This window comes from Hyla sarda, chromosome 1, assembly GCF_029499605.1.
Source record: "Hyla sarda isolate aHylSar1 chromosome 1, aHylSar1.hap1, whole genome shotgun sequence".
In the NCBI taxonomy this organism is placed as follows: Eukaryota; Metazoa; Chordata; class Amphibia; order Anura; family Hylidae; genus Hyla; species Hyla sarda.
This window is the reverse complement of record NC_079189.1, coordinates 599,056,518-599,073,551: the sequence shown is the minus strand read 5'-3', so window position 1 is coordinate 599,073,551 and position 17,034 is coordinate 599,056,518. Positions and strand designations below refer to the sequence as shown.

General features: G+C 47.6%; 1 protein-coding gene across 4 annotated transcripts in view; it reads left to right on the top strand.

The window, feature by feature from the left end:
• The window catches only part of DDX4 (DEAD-box helicase 4), a 125,313-nt gene that overhangs the window by 29,035 nt on the left and 79,244 nt on the right, over positions 1-17,034 (top strand). For 3 of the 4 annotated variants that reach the window (XM_056547650.1, XM_056547632.1, XM_056547624.1), the window contains exons 5-8: positions 10,119-10,175; positions 12,044-12,076; positions 12,476-12,508; positions 12,853-12,900. In XM_056547650.1, coding sequence (XP_056403625.1) covers positions 10,119-10,175; positions 12,044-12,076; positions 12,476-12,508; positions 12,853-12,900 — 171 coding nt within the window. The remainder of the gene's footprint in view (positions 1-10,118; positions 10,176-12,043; positions 12,077-12,475; positions 12,509-12,852; positions 12,901-17,034) is intronic. The other variant, XM_056547642.1, reaches the window with a different exon arrangement.

Sequence of the window (17,034 nt, the reverse complement as noted above, 5' to 3'; positions counted from 1 at the left end):
GTGGCATCCAGACCGGGTGCCCTGGACCGATACCAGGAATTGGTAGAAAAGGATTTAGTCCAATTGAACCACAAGATAAAAGGTACTGACTCTCGTTCTAATCTCTCCCAGTCTGAAAAAAAGGCATTGGCAGCGCTCCGGGACAACCCCGATTTAATTATCAGAAATGCAGATAAGGGGGGTTCCGTTGTGCTGCTCAATGCCGGGTTATATAGGACTTTAAATGAAAATATTTTGACTGATGAAAGTACCTATAAGAATCTCAGTGGGGATCCCACAACTTCATGTTTGCGCGAATTGAATGAATTACTTGACACAGGTGTTAGCATGGGGGTATTGAATAAAAGAACCAGGGAATATATATATGTGAGCGAACCAGTCACCCCAGTCTTCCACTCCCTCCCCAAGGTACACAAGGGGGTTCCCCCCCCCCCCCCCCCCCCCCCATGCGTCCGATAGTGGCAGGTATCGGAGCCTTGGGAGAGAGACTGGGAGACTGGGTGGACAGCCATCTACAACCCCTGGTTGGGATCACGCCCACCTATTTAAGGGACACCAAACATGTCCTTGAGATAATGCACCAGATGGAGTGGCAGGAGGGGTACAGCTGGGCCACATGTGATGTGGTCTCGCTGTATCCCTCCATCCCTAACCGTGAAGGGATGAGGGCATTGGCCCGACATTTGGACGTATACAGTAATTATCCCACGGATCTGAAGCGGTTTATCCTAATGTCAACAGAATTTCTTCTCTCTAATAATTTTTTCATGTTTGATGAACAGTTTTACCTTCAGATCCGTGGAGCCCCCATGGGAGCTAAATACTCCCCTTCGTACGCCAACATTTACATGATACATTGGGAGGAGGTGTATGTTTTTTCTCCTAGCAACCCCTTTCATAGTGACATCAAATGGATAGGTCGATACATCGACGATTTGGTGTTAATATGGAGGGGGGATGCCGACAGGTTCAATAGTTTCGTTCATTATATTAACATGAACGACTTGAACCTTAAATTTACGGCATCTATCTCAAGGGATGATATCCCCTTTCTTGATGTGGTGTTAAGAGGCAATGGTAACAAAGTGGAAATTTTTCCATTTCGCAAAGAAGTCGCTGGCAATACTATATTGCAGGCAACTTCGTGCCATCCTCACCATGTGGTACATAACATACCATACGGTGAGTGGGTACGTCTGCGACGAAATTGCACTAATCCAAACACCTTTGAGGAGGAATCAGATAAACTACATGCTAGACTATTAGAAAGGGGATATAATGACTCAGTCCTGCGAGAGGCCCGACAAAAAGCCAAATTGTTAAATAGAGAAGAGTTAATCAAACCCAAGAAAAATAGATATCCTGTAAGCAATCAGAGGGAAACCAGAGAATCATTACCTAGGTTTATTACATCTTATAGCAAGCAGTTTTATGCAATTAAAAACATCATGAAAAAATATCTACCTATCCTGGAACAAGACTCAGTTTTAAGGAGGTTCGAGACATGTTCTTTTCAGGCCGTAGCTAAGCGGGGACCCTCTTTGGGCTCTCGCTTGTCTCCGAGTCTGTTTGTAGAACCCAATAAAAATAAAAGTAAACCAACATGGTTGAACTTCCCGGGTAACTGGAAGTGTGGCCATAAACAATGTATCACATGCAAATATATGCGGGTTGCCAACACCTTTTCATCATGTAGTACCAATAGAATGTATAATATTAGAACATACATCAATTGCAACACCTCACACGTCGTATATCTAGCGACGTGTGAACAGTGCTGCATTCAATATGTGGGGTGCACCGTGAACGCCCTGAAAGGCCGGATTAGGAGACACATTTCGGATGCGAAAGGTACAGGGTTCAATGTGTCCTCCTTGTCAAGGCACTTCAGGGACATTCACGGTGGCAATGTTAGCTCTTTGCAAATTATGGGTATAGAAAAGGTTTTTAGACATACGAGAGGTGGAGACCATCGGAGGGCACTCCTGAACCGGGAGTCTTTCTGGATGTTCCAGCTAGATACATGTCAGCCTTTGGGGATGAATCTTAGACAGGATTTGATTTTGTCCTGCTGAGATCACCTTAAAATATAAGTATATCCATCTGTTATCTCTTGCGTACATATATACCTCTTGTTTGCAGCCAACCGCTAATCTCTATAATTTTTATAAATTTTTATAATTTATAATTTGTTTTGATGCATATTTAAATATTGAACATGTTATGTAGGTCATTTTTTCTTATATTTCTCTGGTTTAGTTCCCTATTTTTTATCTTAAGATGCTCTGAATTTTGTGTACCAGCAGCTTGTAATCAATGAATCCAAACCATGTTTTATAGAAACCACTCATCCCCACCATGTTTTCCAAGTCTCTTTCCATCTAGGCTGATGTAAGATCACATGACCATTTAGTTTTATATAAAAGGAATATGTTTTAATGTTTATACATGCCATGACTAAGGACCGGGTGTAGGTCCGAAACGCGTCGGCTGATGTTCTGTCTGAATACTACCCAATAAAAATAATACTGCTTTTACCTGCTACCTTGGGCTGGACCGTCCTACTTTGTTTGCTGTTGACACTATGGTAACCAAAAAGTCGGCTCCTCCCAGCAGGATATACCCGCCTCCAGGCCACTGAGCAATTCAGGAGGTGGACATGGTCTGGTTTTCTCCAGACCAAGTCTCCTATTTTTTTTTAATTTTATTAGGTTTAGGGACTTAGTTCTTCCGTTTTATTTCTGTTTTCAGGTGGGGACTCAGGAACACAATGTTCACTGTTTCCCCATTGCAAGAGGTGGCAGGCATCTTGGATGTACTGTTAACCCCCTCTCGCCAACGGTCAGCACTTGGGGTTGTACCACATGGGTCCGGGTCCCCCTACCTCCCTGTTCGCCTCGCTATGAGCTTGGCTTGCCGCAGGTGAAAATGCTGACTGAAGACTACAGTCTGAAGACTTCCTTAGGTAAGTTCTTCAGCGTAGGTGAGTATCTTTTTCTCCCCAGGTCTTGCAACAGCTGGAGACCCTCTGTTTTTTTGGCCCCATCCTACAGAGGCTGGACTGGCCGGGGGAAACTTTTCCCTGCAGGGGGAGTATTTTTTTTATTATATGGGGTGCAGTGGAGCTTGGGGCAGTGTTTTGTCTATATGGGCACTTTATTAGAGGCGTGTGTGTTATTGTACACGCCGCGGGCGGCTTGCGCCTTTTACTTTCACTTTGGCAGCCGCGACTGCCGACGGCACTTCGCCCGCTCCGTTCCCTGGGCGCACAGGACTCGTTACAGGCGGCGTGTGCGCTAGTGGTTAGGAGCGGCCGCAATTACAGAAGTTCCGCAGTATATCTTCTCGGCCCGGCGGACTTAGCTCTGCTCACCTGGCCGCATAAGCGCCTCAGCAGCGCAAAAAGGGCCCACCAATCAGTGCTGTGCACGTGTTGGGGCCGTGCAGGGGCCAATCACAGAGCTCCTGGCTCTGACCCTGCCTCTTCCTCCTATTGGCTGGCGTTTTTTTCTCTCTCCCTCAGCACGGTGCAGAGTTCTCCTCACAGCAGCTGCCTCACGACACAGACTCTGGGTGAGACTGTTCATTTTTTGACTATGTCCGTGCCCAGAACTGTAATTCCCTCCAAGCAGATTACGGGAATATTAGTTACCCATTACGCTTGTAAAAGCTGCTCTGCAAAAATGTCAGGTTCTGCTGAACCCACTTGTCCTGCCTGCTCCACTGCTCCCCCAGACCCCCGTACTATTTCTAACTCTGGTGCCCCTTCAGACCTGGTGGGTTCGGCTGCCCCTCCAGCCTGGGTTTCCTCCCTCTCCCAGTCTATATCCGACTTGGCACAGGTCTCCCGTTCTGTGGTGACTCCCTTGGAGAGGTCTACACTTCACCGGCCCTCTAGAAGGTCCCGTTCCCCTTCACCCTTATGCTTTGCATAAGCGTAATAGGGGTGTCTCCTCTGACTCTTCCCAGGAGTCTACTAGTAGGCACGGGCGTTCCTCTCGCAGGTCTCGCCCGACCACTTCTTCAGGCCACACGCGTCACTCCTCTAGTGGTCACTCTTCTGGTGGTTGCCGCTCTGGCTCTCCTGAACCTCGTACCAGGTCGGAGTCCCCCTCTTCCAGGGCACTCTCCTGGAGAGCTAGCGGCCGAGGGTTCCGATTCGGAGGACCGTTCGAACTCAGTGGACATGGTGAACTCATTTGTTATGGCCATAAGAGACACCTTTAACCTAGAGGACCTAGGAACTTCGAACGCAGCTCCAGAAGTATCCTTTCATCGTGCCCGTCCGGCACCCAAAGTGTTCAGCTCTCATGCTGAATTTGAGGCCATTCTAGAATCTGCCTGGAAGCACCCTGAGAAGTTTCAGGGACTGAAGAGAGTCCAAGCGCGATATCCTTTCGCCAAGGACCTTGTTTCCAAAATGACTTCCTCTTCGTCGGTGGATCCTCTGGTTTCCCGCCTCTCTAAAGCTACTACTTTGCCGCTGGCGGATGCAGCGGCCTTCAAGGATCCTGCAGACAAAAAGGTTGAGTTGTTGAAGTATGCCTTTGAAGCAGCGGGTTCTTCCCTGCTCCCTGCCTTCGCCTCCACCTGGGTGTCTAAGGCCCTCTCGGTGTGGCAGTCCCAACTCCATCAGGGCATTCTTTCAGGTTCTCCTCCTGAAGAACTGTCTGCTCTGGCCCTCCAATGTTCCAAAGCTGGAGATTTCCTGTGTTCTGCTTCCTTGCACTCAGCTCGCTGCGCTGCTTATGCAACCAGTAATTTAGTGGCCCTCCGTCGTTCCATTTGGCTTAAAACTCTGAACGCGGACGCTGCATCTAAGAAGTCTCTCACCGAGATTCCTTTTACTGGTTCCCGTATTTTTGGCAACCGCCTGGATGATATTATCTCTGAGGCGACGGGGCAAGAGCTCTTTATCACCTCAAAACAAATCTAGCACTTCTTTCCGTAGGAAGTCGTCTTACTTTCGGACGTCTGGCCCCTCTAAAGGGTCCAACTAGGCGCCTCCACGGGACAAGAAGGTTCCCTTTTTCAAGGCCCGTCCATCGTGGAAGTCGGACACCAACCGGCCCGACCGTTTTGCGGGCAACCGCAAACACACTTCTGCATGAAGGGACGCCCCCACCCGCAGCCTTTTGGCTTGGTTGTAGGTCGACTTTTAATTTTTCGGGACATTTGGACCACGCACATTCAGGACTCCAGGGTCAGGGACGTGCTGTCCTACGGATACCAGATAGAATTTGCCTCCCTTCCAAGGGATCGTTTTTTCCAGTCCCATGCTCCCCGATCTTCCTCGCTTGCGAGGGGATTTCGGGAGGCTCTTCAGTCCCTTCTCGTCCAGGGTGTCATTATCCCAGTTCCTTTAAGGGAACGCTTTCGGGGTTTTTATTAAATCTTTTCGTGGTTCCCAAGAAAAACTGCTGTGCGGCCAATCCTGGATCTCAAATGTCTCAACAAACAACTTCTTATCCGCCATTTTCGAATGGAATCTCTCCGTTCGGTGGTGGCATCTATGGATAGAGGGGAGTTTCTTTCCTCGGTGGACATCAAGGATTCCTACCTCCACGTTCCAATTTTTCCCGGACACCAGCGGTACCTACGCTTTGCGGTTCTGGAAGGTCATTATTAATTTGTGGCTCTCCCTTTCAGTCTGGCCACAGCACCACGAGTCTTTACCAAGATTCTTGCTCCTGTGGTAGCTCTGTTACGGTCAAGAGGGGTCTCAGGGATACCATACTTGGACGACCTTCTCATCAAAGCCCCCACCAGAGCCCAAGCTTTGGAGAATGTGAGCCTCACTCTTCAGACCTTATGTGGCTTCGGGTGGATGGTCAACCGAGACAAGTCAGTTCTCTCCCCCACCCAGTCTCTGGTCTTCTTGGGGCTTCAGTTCGACTCTGCCTCGGCTCGGATTTGCCTTCCGCCGGACAAACGTCTGGCCCTCTTGTCGGGAGTCCGCTCCCTCGGGACACCATCCCCGTTCTCCATCCATACTTGCATGGAAGTCCTGGGTCGGATGGTGGCAGCCATGGAGGCCGTACCCTTTGCCCAGTTTCATTACCGTTCTTTTCAGCTGGCGATTCTTGCATGATGGGACAGGTCCCCCCTCTCTCTCTCGATCGTAGGATTCTTCTTCCGCTCCGGGCCCGTCGGTCTCTGCGTTGGTGGCTCCGCTCTCCTCTTCTTCTTCAGGGGCGTTCGTTCTTCCCCCTCCACTGGCAGGTGGTCACGACGGACGCCAGCCTGACGGGCTGGGGGGGTGTTTTCAGGAATAAGACGGTTCAGGGCCTCTGGCCTCCCCAAGCATCCCTTCTTTCCATAAACATTCTGGAACTGAGAGTGATTTATCTGTGTCTGAAGCATTGGGAGTCCCTGCTTCTGGGTCACCATGTGCATGTCCAGTCGGACAATGCCACGGCTGTGGCATACATCGGCAGGGCGGCACTCGCAGCTCAGCGGCCATGTCTGAGGTGTCAAAGATCCTCCTCTGGGCAGAACGAGTGGTTCCAGCCATTTCGGCGATTCACATTACGGGAGTTCTCAATTGGGAAGTGGATTTCCTCAGTCGGTCCTCAGCCGATCCCGGAGAGTGGTATCATCTTCCGGAGGTGTTCGCGCAAATCTGCGACCTCTGGGGGACCCCGGACATGGATCTCTTCGCGTCTCGACACAACCGGAAAGTTCCGAAGTTTGTGTCAAAGACCTGGCTCTAGCCGAGGATGCCTTAGTAATTCTTTGGTCGGGCTTTGTCCTGCCCTACCTGTTCCCTCCTCTCCCTCTCCTTCCCAGGGTTCTGAGGAAGCTCAAGGCGAAAGGAGTCCCCGCCATTCTGGTGGCTCCAGACTGGCCTCGAAGGGCATGGTACGCTGATGTGGTCTGGTTTCTGGACGACGTTCTGTTCTCCTTCCTCTTCGACCAGACCTACTGTCACAGGGTCCCCTTTGCCACCCCAATTTACAATCTCTGCATTTGACGGCTTCTCTTCCCAGGCAATTCGCACCATGCTTAGGGCTCGCAAGCCCTCCTCTGCGAAAATTTACCACCGTACCTGGCGGTCTTACTTTCTTTGGTGCGAAGCTCAATCTTTTTCTCCAGTTACCTTTTCCATGCCCTGTCGGGGTTGGAACTAGGGCTGGCTCTCAGTTCCTTAAAGGGTCCGGTTTCGGCGTCCTCTGGCTTCCAATTCTCATGTCCGGACCTTCCTCCAAGGAGTGGCACATGCGGCCCCTCCTTACTGTTCCCCTTCTCCCCCTTGGGACTTGAACTTAGTTCTAGGTGCTCTCCAGGGCACACCCTTTGAGCCCCTTAGGGAGGTTCCCCTTCGCCTCCTTTCCTGGAAAGTGGCTTTTCTTATAGCTGTTACCTCCATTAGGAGAGTTTCTGAACTGGCAGCTCTCTCCTGCTGTCCCCCTTTCCTGATAATTCATCAGGACAAGGTAGTTTTCCGACCAGATCAGTCTTTCTTGCCTATAGTCGCTTCGCCCTTTAATCTCAACGAAGACATCATCCTTCCGTCCTTTTGTCCCGCTCCTTCTCATCCCAGGGAGCATCTGCTTCACAAATTGGATGTGGTTCGAGCGGATGGGACTTATCTTTCCGTCACCTCTTCCTTTCGTCCGGATCCGATGTGCTATTTCGGAAGCTTACCGCTGCAAGGGGGAGAACCCCACCTTTCAGGGTTCTGGCTCATTCCACCCGCTCTGTGGGAGCATCCTGGGCACTCCGAATCAAGGCCTCGGCCTCGCAGATCTGTAAAGCGGCCACTTGGTTGTCTTTACACACTTTTTCAAAATTCTATCAGGTACATACCTTCGCATTGGCTGATGCTAGTCTGGGCCGTAAGGTGTTGCAGGCGGCGGTGGTACAGCCGACTGCCTGACCTTTTTTATTCTCTGTCCACCCAAGGGACGGCTTTGGTACGTCCCAGAGTCTGTGTCCCCCAATGGAGCCGATAGAGAAAAGGAGATTTTTTAGACTTACCGTAAAATCTCTTTCTCAAAGGATCCATTGGGGGACACAGCTCCCGCCCTTTTCTGGGGTTCCTTTTCGTTTATCCGTCCGAGGGAGTGTTCAGTTATTGTTTCATCGGGTTCTTGGACAGTTCATGTTTTTTTTCTTTTGACCTGTCTGTCTCCTCCTATTGCTCTGAGACTAAACTGAATTACTCAGTGGCCTGGAGGTGGGTATATCCTGCTGGGAGGAGCCGACTTTTTGGTTACCATAGTGTCAACCTCCTAGAGACAGCAGCATATACCCAGAGTCTGTCCCCCAATGGATCCTTCGAGAAAGAGATTTTATGGTAAGTCTAAAAAAATATTTTTTAAATTTTGTCCCACAAATAATTTTTTGGGGTTTCGCCATAGATTTAGTGGTGAAATGATTGATGTCATTACAAAGTAAAATTGGTAGCGCATAAAACAAGCCCTCATATGGGTCTATAGGTGGAAAATTGAAAGCGTTATGAGTTAAGACAATTGGTGAGGTGTTAGCAGTTAGACCTCTGCTTTTATAATATAGTGTGCATATCTTTAGAATAGGCCATCATTTTTTTAGGAAACTGACAGCAAGTTCAACTGCACTAAACCTAGTATACTAGGTTATAGTGCCGATAAACTAGATTATGATGTATCAGCCGGATCTGCGGTTCCGTTTCGGAGATAGCCGTTGTATTAGCCTCCATTGCTAATAGGTGGCTTTGCACAATGGAGGCAGGACCCGGAATATCCACCATCCATGCCTCCGTCCCCCATTAAGTGTACATTAAACTCTGCAGCATCATAAAAAATCTATATATATATATATATATATATATATATATATATATAAAACTCAACGTATGTGTGTATGTTCCAGCATCACGTCCAAACGGCTAAAGATATTAACATGAAACTTGGCACACATGTTAATTATATATCAACAACAAACATAGGATAGGTAATTTAACCCTTACTCACCCCCACTTGCCAGGGGCGGGGTTTATGTTTAAAGTCCCATACAAGTCAATGGGAAATATGTTACTGCATAACTTCCAAACGGCTTGAGATATTTTGATAATACTTGGTCACATGTTATTTATATGTCCACTTAAAATATAGGTTAGTTATTTAACCCTTAACTACCCCCATTTGTGATGGTCGGGGTTTTTGTTTAAAATCCCATGCAAATCAATGGGAAATGTATGTTCCCACATAACTTCCGTACGGCTGGAGATATTTCAATACCTGGTGCTAGAGATGAGCGAACTTACAGTAAATTTGATACGTCACGAACTTCTCGGCTCGGCAGTTGATGTCTTTAGTCTGCATAAATTAGTTCAGCTTTCAGGTGCTCTCGTGGGCTGGAAAAGGTGGATACAGTCCTAGGAGACTCTTTCCTAGGACTGTATCCACCTTTTCCAGCCCACCGGAGCACCTGAAAGCTGAACTAAATATGCAGGATAAGTTAGCAACTGCCGAGCCGAGAAGTTTGTGACGAATCGAATTTACTGTAAGTTCGCTCATCTCTACCTGGTACACATATTACGGGTCGGGATGGAAGGATGGCATGTGAGGTCGAGATAGGATGACGGGATAGGAGGTCGGCATAGGAGGTCGGGATATGGGGTTGGGATATGACAACAATATATGAAGCACAGGATGTGAAGTCAAAAGCTTCCTCCTTTGTTTATTTTCCTCCCCAACAAGGATTAGGAAGGAAAAACCAGGCAACGCTGGGTACTCAGCTAGTAAAATAATAAAAAAAATGAATTCAAAGCTCACTTTCCAAATTCATAAAAGAAAAAAAAATCAGCAGCATCAGATGCAGCAGATCCTGTACGTGTGAATACACACTAATGGTCTATTCACACGTACAGTATTTTGTGCAGATTTGATGTGCAGGATCTTCTTCTGCAGAGTTCAATGTAAACTAAATGACTGAATACAGCTTCAAATCCTGGGCATTAAATTTGCGCAGGATACTATACGTGTGAATTACTTCACACCTACTTGTTTTTTTCTGCAGCAGATTGTAGTTTGTGTACTGATGGCAGAAATGTTGAAAATCCTAGCTCCAGTAAATGAGGTAGAAATGTGTTAATTGAAATGTGTCAATGGATTTATGCAATTCTTTTCTTTTAGGTGATGACTTAAATCAGAGCTATGAATCTTCTGGAAGAAGTTTTGGTGGGCAAAGAGGTGAATAAAAAAAACTAAGCTTTTTGCTTCTTAACACAAGGAGATTAAGTGGGCACTGTCATGAAATAAAAATATTGGTATGTTGTGGTACTTAAGTACTACAACATATCTCTAATATATTCTAGTGAATTTCGAGTCATTGAAGCCTGGCAATGAGTCGGATTTCACTCACTGCGGTGCTCGCTCCCGCCTGTCAATTGAACAGGTGGGAGCGAGCGCTGAGAACAGAATAAGCGCGCATTGGCTCCCCGCTCCCTGGCCTTGCACGCCGGCCCCGCCTCCCGGCATCTTGTTGCTGCTGTCCTGCCCGTCGCTGCACTGTCCTGGTATGTCTGGGGGGTGGGTGTGAGCGGGGGGGGGGGCTGTTCAGGGGAGGGGTAGCGGGGTTCGGGTTGCGCCGTGGCCATGTATTGTTTTTAACACAGGGTGCCTCCAGTTTTTCCCTACTACAACTCCCAGCATGCCCCGACAGCCAATAGATGTCAGGGCAAGCTGGGAGTTGTAGTGGTGAAACAGCTGGAGGCACCCTGTGTAGATGAATTAAGGCCGGAAGTCAGCCCCAGCAGGCATTAGTGCCGTCACGCCTGCTGGGGAAGTCTGCCTCACTACCAGGCAGACAAAACTGCATTTTTTATATAGTAAAAAAAAAAAAATTAGGCAGGGAGGAGGTTAGGGATAGATGGGAAATAGGCAGGGACACAGGGACAGAGAGGGGGAAAAAAGGATGGTGGGAGCTACCCTTTAAACGTCTCATGATATTTGTGCTGCCCCAACCATAGGCAGTCTAAGATGACTTGCTAGGCCTTAGAGAGAAAATTATCTATATTTAAATAAAAATGTACTCCTTTTCATTTACTCTCTCCCCTCTATTACAGATCCCTCTTTCAATTTCTCCCTAAGCTAACAAACGATTTCCCCTCCCTTCCAAGAATATCCATAAAATGTAGTGATCCAAAAAAAAGTCCATTACGTGAATTCAAGGTGCCAAGATGAAAATTTGCATACATGCTATAAATGTAATGCTGAGATACAAAAATTCAACTAGATCAATAAAGTGCAAATGTACTGTAGCAGCAAATCACTCATGTCATGCTTTCAGAGATTTTTTTAATTGTGAGTATATATTCATGAGTATATACTGAATCCACCACATATACACTTTGGGCATGGTTTTTAGTCTCAGTTAATGAAACTGGTTGTTTGGTGGAAAAAATATCCCTGAAGAGCCCTTTAACTCAAGTACAAAGGGCGTAAATGTATGCCCTCTGACTGCTCCCGTTGTATGAAACGGACTCTGGGTGCTGAGCACCCTTCATATCCGGTGGGTCCCAGTTGCTACCAGCTGGAAGGACTCACGGCTAAAGCCGTTCACATCTTCTAAAGTGTTAAATGACACTTCCCGGCTAGCTAGTGTCTCATTGGTCTCCTGCAACGTGATCACAGGGGGCCAATGAGCTAACAAGAGCAGATTAAAGTGAAGTGAGACACCTAGTTGTAAAGACTTAAGAGCTTTGTTTTATTAAAGGACAACTGTAGTGCAAGACTTTTATATATTGCTGTGCCCGGGTTGCAAAAATAAACAAAATAATCTTTAACATACCTTCCTATGTGCCCCGTCGGTCCGGTACCGGCCTCACGGTCAAGTTGTGCGAACCTCATTCAACTTCTTGGGGATGGAGACGTCACAGAGCCGTCGGCGTATCACCGGCCGCACCGATGTCCTGCCCCGGCCGTTGATAGGCTGAGCACACGGTCATGTAAGGAGCTCAGGCCGGCTTCTTTGTTTCATAACAAATAGCAACAGAATATTTTTGGTGAAATATTGTAGTGAGTCTTTTTTCTAAAATGTTTTTATTCTGTTTTGTTAGGTGATAGGAATGAGCGGGGCAGTTTCAGCAGGGGTAAGTTGATTTATTGAATTTTTTTTATCAAGAGAAATCTTTTTTTTTTTTTTTTTTTGGTGTAAGTACACCATATCTTTGCATGGCTATCCAGTTGATTGAATTACAGAGTGCACTCTTATATGCAGCTGACCTCCGGTTGATCATGGTGTCTAAATGTGGTAAGAAAACCAATGCTGGTTAGCTGAGGGAACTGATCAGGACCACCACAACTAATATAGTCTTGTCTCTCTAATCAGCAGCCTGTACTAATGGATCCCAGAGAGGTTTTTTTCTGTAGTATTTGATAAATAAAATGATTTCTAAATATTAGGAATTACATCTAAAGAGCAACAAAATAATTCAGGTAAAATATTGCAGTTTGTAATGATCTGAAATGTATTTATTCTGTTTTGTTAGGGGATAGGAATGAGCGGGGCGGTTTCAGCAGGGGTACGTTTTTTCATTTTTTGTGAAAAATTATTGTAAAAATACACCACATCTTTCACGGTTATCTAGTAGATATAACAGATTAAATGCTTATGGTATAACACTTCATCTGAGTTGCACATAAGTACATAGCAATTGTGATGTGAGTAAGACTAGTGATGTAAAGCAGAAGCATCATGGGGCAGGAAATAGATGAAGCAGTTTAAGAAACGTTTATTAGATACGTCTTGTGATTGGGATCGTCCATATAAGTACGTACAGGTGTTGGGGTTTTATAGTTGGGTTTTATAGAGCCAACAATTCTGGTTCTGTGCACATTATTTTAAAATTAATCTTAAAATTTTTAGGTCGCCCAGATCGAGGAAGAGGAGGCAGCAATAGCTCGTTTAATAGAGGTAAGTGTTATTTTTACAAACTTCAGCAGGACTGATCACTCTTGTCCCAGAAAAACAATATTGTGAGTGGATGTACAAATAAAAGAAATTTTAGCTCACTCAAATAAGTCCGCATCTCGCACCGATGCGAACAAGCAGTCACTGAGAAAACTTTAATAAAAAGCCAATGTCTAGTGCTGAAGGATGCACATTATGAACATTACAGGCGTGCAGATATAAGTAACAGTGACGTCTCCACTGTTCATATTACATTTGTATATAACCATACATAAATAGGATATCATGTAATAAAAAGCCAATCATAGGCTATACCAAATGAGAACATTCTAGTTTACATCATGTCCATATTGACAGTTCCATACAGAAAAACAGGTATTTATATGAAAATAAATTAAGATCATATGAAAAATATGAATGCAGAGAATCAATCTAACATCCACCTTGTACTTAAACCCCTGAAGAATAGAACAATTCCTCTTTGCATGGATCATCTCACCCATAGGCTGATTGCACACAAGATGGGGAGGATGACATAATGAAGCATGCGAGTTGGAATTGCCAGCTGCTTTTATTTTTTTGATAAGTACTTGTAGAACAATAGAATAGGACATGTTTTCTCGGTCGCTCTTCATTGGGGGACACGGAGACCATGGGTATATGCTCTTCTTGCCACTAGTAGGCACTGACACTAGGAAAGAAAAGTAGTCTCCTACCCGGCAAGAAATACCCGCCCACTGGAAGTGAGGTATCAGTTTTAGCTAGTGTCAGCAGGAGGCAAGACACATGTCTGGGAGCTCCCCAGGCCTGTTCTTTTTTTTTTTTTTCCATTTTCTACTAAGGGCAGATTAGTTAGCTTTTTTTCCTCCCTTTTGTTTCTCATTTTCAGGTGGGGGTTCAGGAGCATGGAGCTACCTGTTCCCCCATTTGTGACAAAGGGGCACAGACCTAGATTATGTACTGTTAACACCTTCTCGCCAATGGCGAGCACCTGGAGGTTGTATCCCACTACCCCTGCTCGCCCTGCTATCTTAGCCTGGTATGATGCAGCGTTGGCCATAAGCTGGTTGAAGCCGTCAGGGCAAGTATATGAAGACCTTGGGTGAATATATCATCCCCTCCGCCCGCCAGGGGACTAAGTTAAGGCAGCCGTTTCTGTCTCAGGGCAGCCGCCGGCTTTTCTTGTACTTTCTGCGGCCGCTGATTTTCTTTACTTAAGCTGGTCGGATCTCCTCTGGCGCTTGTTAGCAAGCGGGACCCATAATGGCAGCCGTTAGCTCCGCCTCCTTCTCCCCGTGCTCGGCACAGGAATCTGGAGACCAAGTGATGGAGGACGCTCTCCCCCCTCTGTCGACGCTGTCTTTGGAGACCTTTTCCCAGGGGGTCTCACAGGACACCCGCAAGTTCCTCTCTTCTCCCGTCCCGACGAGCAGGGATTGGCGAAATTTTGCACCTCTCTGACTGTCCACCCCACTCCTTCCCCCCCCCCCCCCCCGTAGCGCTTCCATGGTTGGGCTCGGGGGTTAATGCCGGGAATTCGTGGGGCACCCTTCGGCTCCCGCCAGGTTAATTTTAAATAAGTAAATAAAAAATTGTCTTCCTCTGGTCTCTTTGACTGGATAATGCCCTCTAGCGGCTGTTAATGGTATTTTTTGTTGCCCCCTCTGTGGCAGCTAATAGCTATTAGTTTTTTGCCCATAATATCTATTTTTATCCGATTAATATCTGCTGGGTCCTTTTCTGGGACTGTATATGGGGTCCGGTCCGGTGCCCTTACAGGGCTTTTGTGTTCCTAGCGGAGACCTAGGGCCCTTTCGGTGTTTTTCCTCTGACGGTCATCCATCAGGGGAGGGTTCTTGGCATGTGCATACACTGATTCCCTCCTTCTCCACAGGTCACCATCTCATATCTGCCGCATCGGTGGTTGACATTCCGGTACCCCTCGAGGTGTCCGACAGTTACCTGTTTCATACTATGGACCCATACCAGTAAGCCAGACAGTGGTCTGCGTGGTTCCCCCGCCGCCTTTCATTTTCACATGCCTGATGTCTCTGCGGCTGGAGTTCTGGTACCCCACTACCAGTGCGTGGTGTCCGAAGCGCCCTGACGTGTCCTATGGACCCTATACAGGGTGACGGGGATGCCATCCATGGCTCCTCAGCCTCCCCCAATCTCCCAGGGTGGCAGGGATTCTATACATGGCTCCTACTCCTCCCCGTCCTCCCATCTGCGAACAAGGGGGCACAGTGATCGGCGATATGACTGTTCCTTTTTCTCCAGCACCTGGAGGTGTACTCGTTCAGCCAGACTGCTGTCTGCATGGTTTCCAACGCTGTCGCTCTCCCATCACTGGGCTGCCACGTGCATGGCTGGGGTTTGCAGTACCTCACTGCTGGTGGAAGATATCTGGAAGAGGGTCTCCTGCAGGTACACGGGACTGACGTCAGACTTTCTTATGCTTAAGGGTTGTCTATCAGATCGGCTGCACTCCAGTACCCCACTTTCAGTGGGAGGGTGCCCAGAAGTGACTGCGTTCAGGAGCCCTATACCAGTCAACCAGGCAGTGGTCTGTGTGGTTTACTACTACGTCGGGTCACCTACCATACACTTTCCCACGCCTTGGAAGTTCAGGTATCCCACTGCCAAGCTGTAGTTCTGAGCGAGGGACCCCATGTTGTTCCATGGGCCTTTCACAATGTATCACGTAGGGGTTCGCAGTTTTCCCTACTTTCCCAGGTCCCTCTCCACAGGCCTGCAGCTATCACAAGTAAGGGCTGGTAAGCCACTTTCAGTGTGTGGTTCCGAGGATAGGACCGGTGTGTCCACGGTCCCTATGCCAATTAGCCAGTCTGTCTGCATGGTTTTTTCATCCACCAGGTCACTTTCCCCATTCCTGCCGCTCCAGCGGGAGACGTCCGGTGACTCTTTCATTGTGAAGTTCCGAAAAAGTGGCTTTGTGTATTAATTGGACCTTTCTACCGGCAAGTCAGACTGTCTGCATACTTCCTGCACCTCATTCGTCCTTCATCTCTTTAATCTGCTACTGCAGTTCTCGTGTGTAGCGCCATTAAGATATGGGGTATGGGCGTTTCCTGCAGGTTCTATGGACCTCGCAGCAGCACTCTTGGTTTCCCTTTCTGACGTTGGTCTTCTCAGGGCATGGTTGAGTGCTGAGACTAGTTTCCATGCTTCTGTACATTTGGATTCATGGTGGAAGTCTTGGAGCGGTGTACCTCAGGCCTCCCTGTGTAATTGTTTCCACAGGTCTTTGGCGGTTGAGCAACTCTGTTCAGGCATGGGACCTGCTGGGGCGATGGCCTGTTCTGCAGCCTGCTCTGTTGCCTTATTCATCGGCCAAGGTTTCACCCCAATGGGGTATTTCCTCCCAATGCTGTAGGTTGCTACATGTGCTGCTTACTTGCATTCGTAGTTATGTCCCTTTGGGGACACAACATGGCTCCTCCGTACCTCTGTGTGTGTTCTCAGGATACCTGGGGGCTATATCCACCCAGTGCTTTGATCCGTTACCGTAGGGCGGCATTTCCTTGCTCCTATAGCACATGGCACTCTTTTTGGAAATTCCCTTCCACAGGGGGTACTGGGATCAGGAAACTTGGCATGGTCAGTGCCTGAGTTTCGTCTCAAACTCATTGTTTTCCCCTCCACTAAGGGGACTATTTCACTGAGGATTTCCTTCTGCCAAGATGGAGCCATCTCGCATTTCCCCCTACCTGGTGGGGTACCTTGCTCTGGCCTTTTTTTTTTTTTTTTTTTATAGCTGGGAGCCATCGGAAGTGCTTTTTGCCGGCCCTACTTGTGTGCTTACTGCGCACTATTGCAGCCTGGCTCTCCTCCTGTTTCTGATTGTCTACTGCTGCTCTAACAGCTAGGGCATTTTCCTCTGTAGGAGGGGTTTATGCAATAGTGTATAGCTCAGCGACAGCCAGTCTGCCATTGCTCTCTTCCTTGGTGCAATATCCGGGAAGGGTGTGCTCAGCCCTCCCTTTGTCAATGTCGGTGGCTCTACACTGCCACTCCTACCTTTTTGGAGTAACTTTTTGCTTTTCCCTCCATTTCCGTCTTGACGAGACGTTGATGGGAGTGCTCTGGGTTGCTCCGACCGCTGAGGTCCAAGAC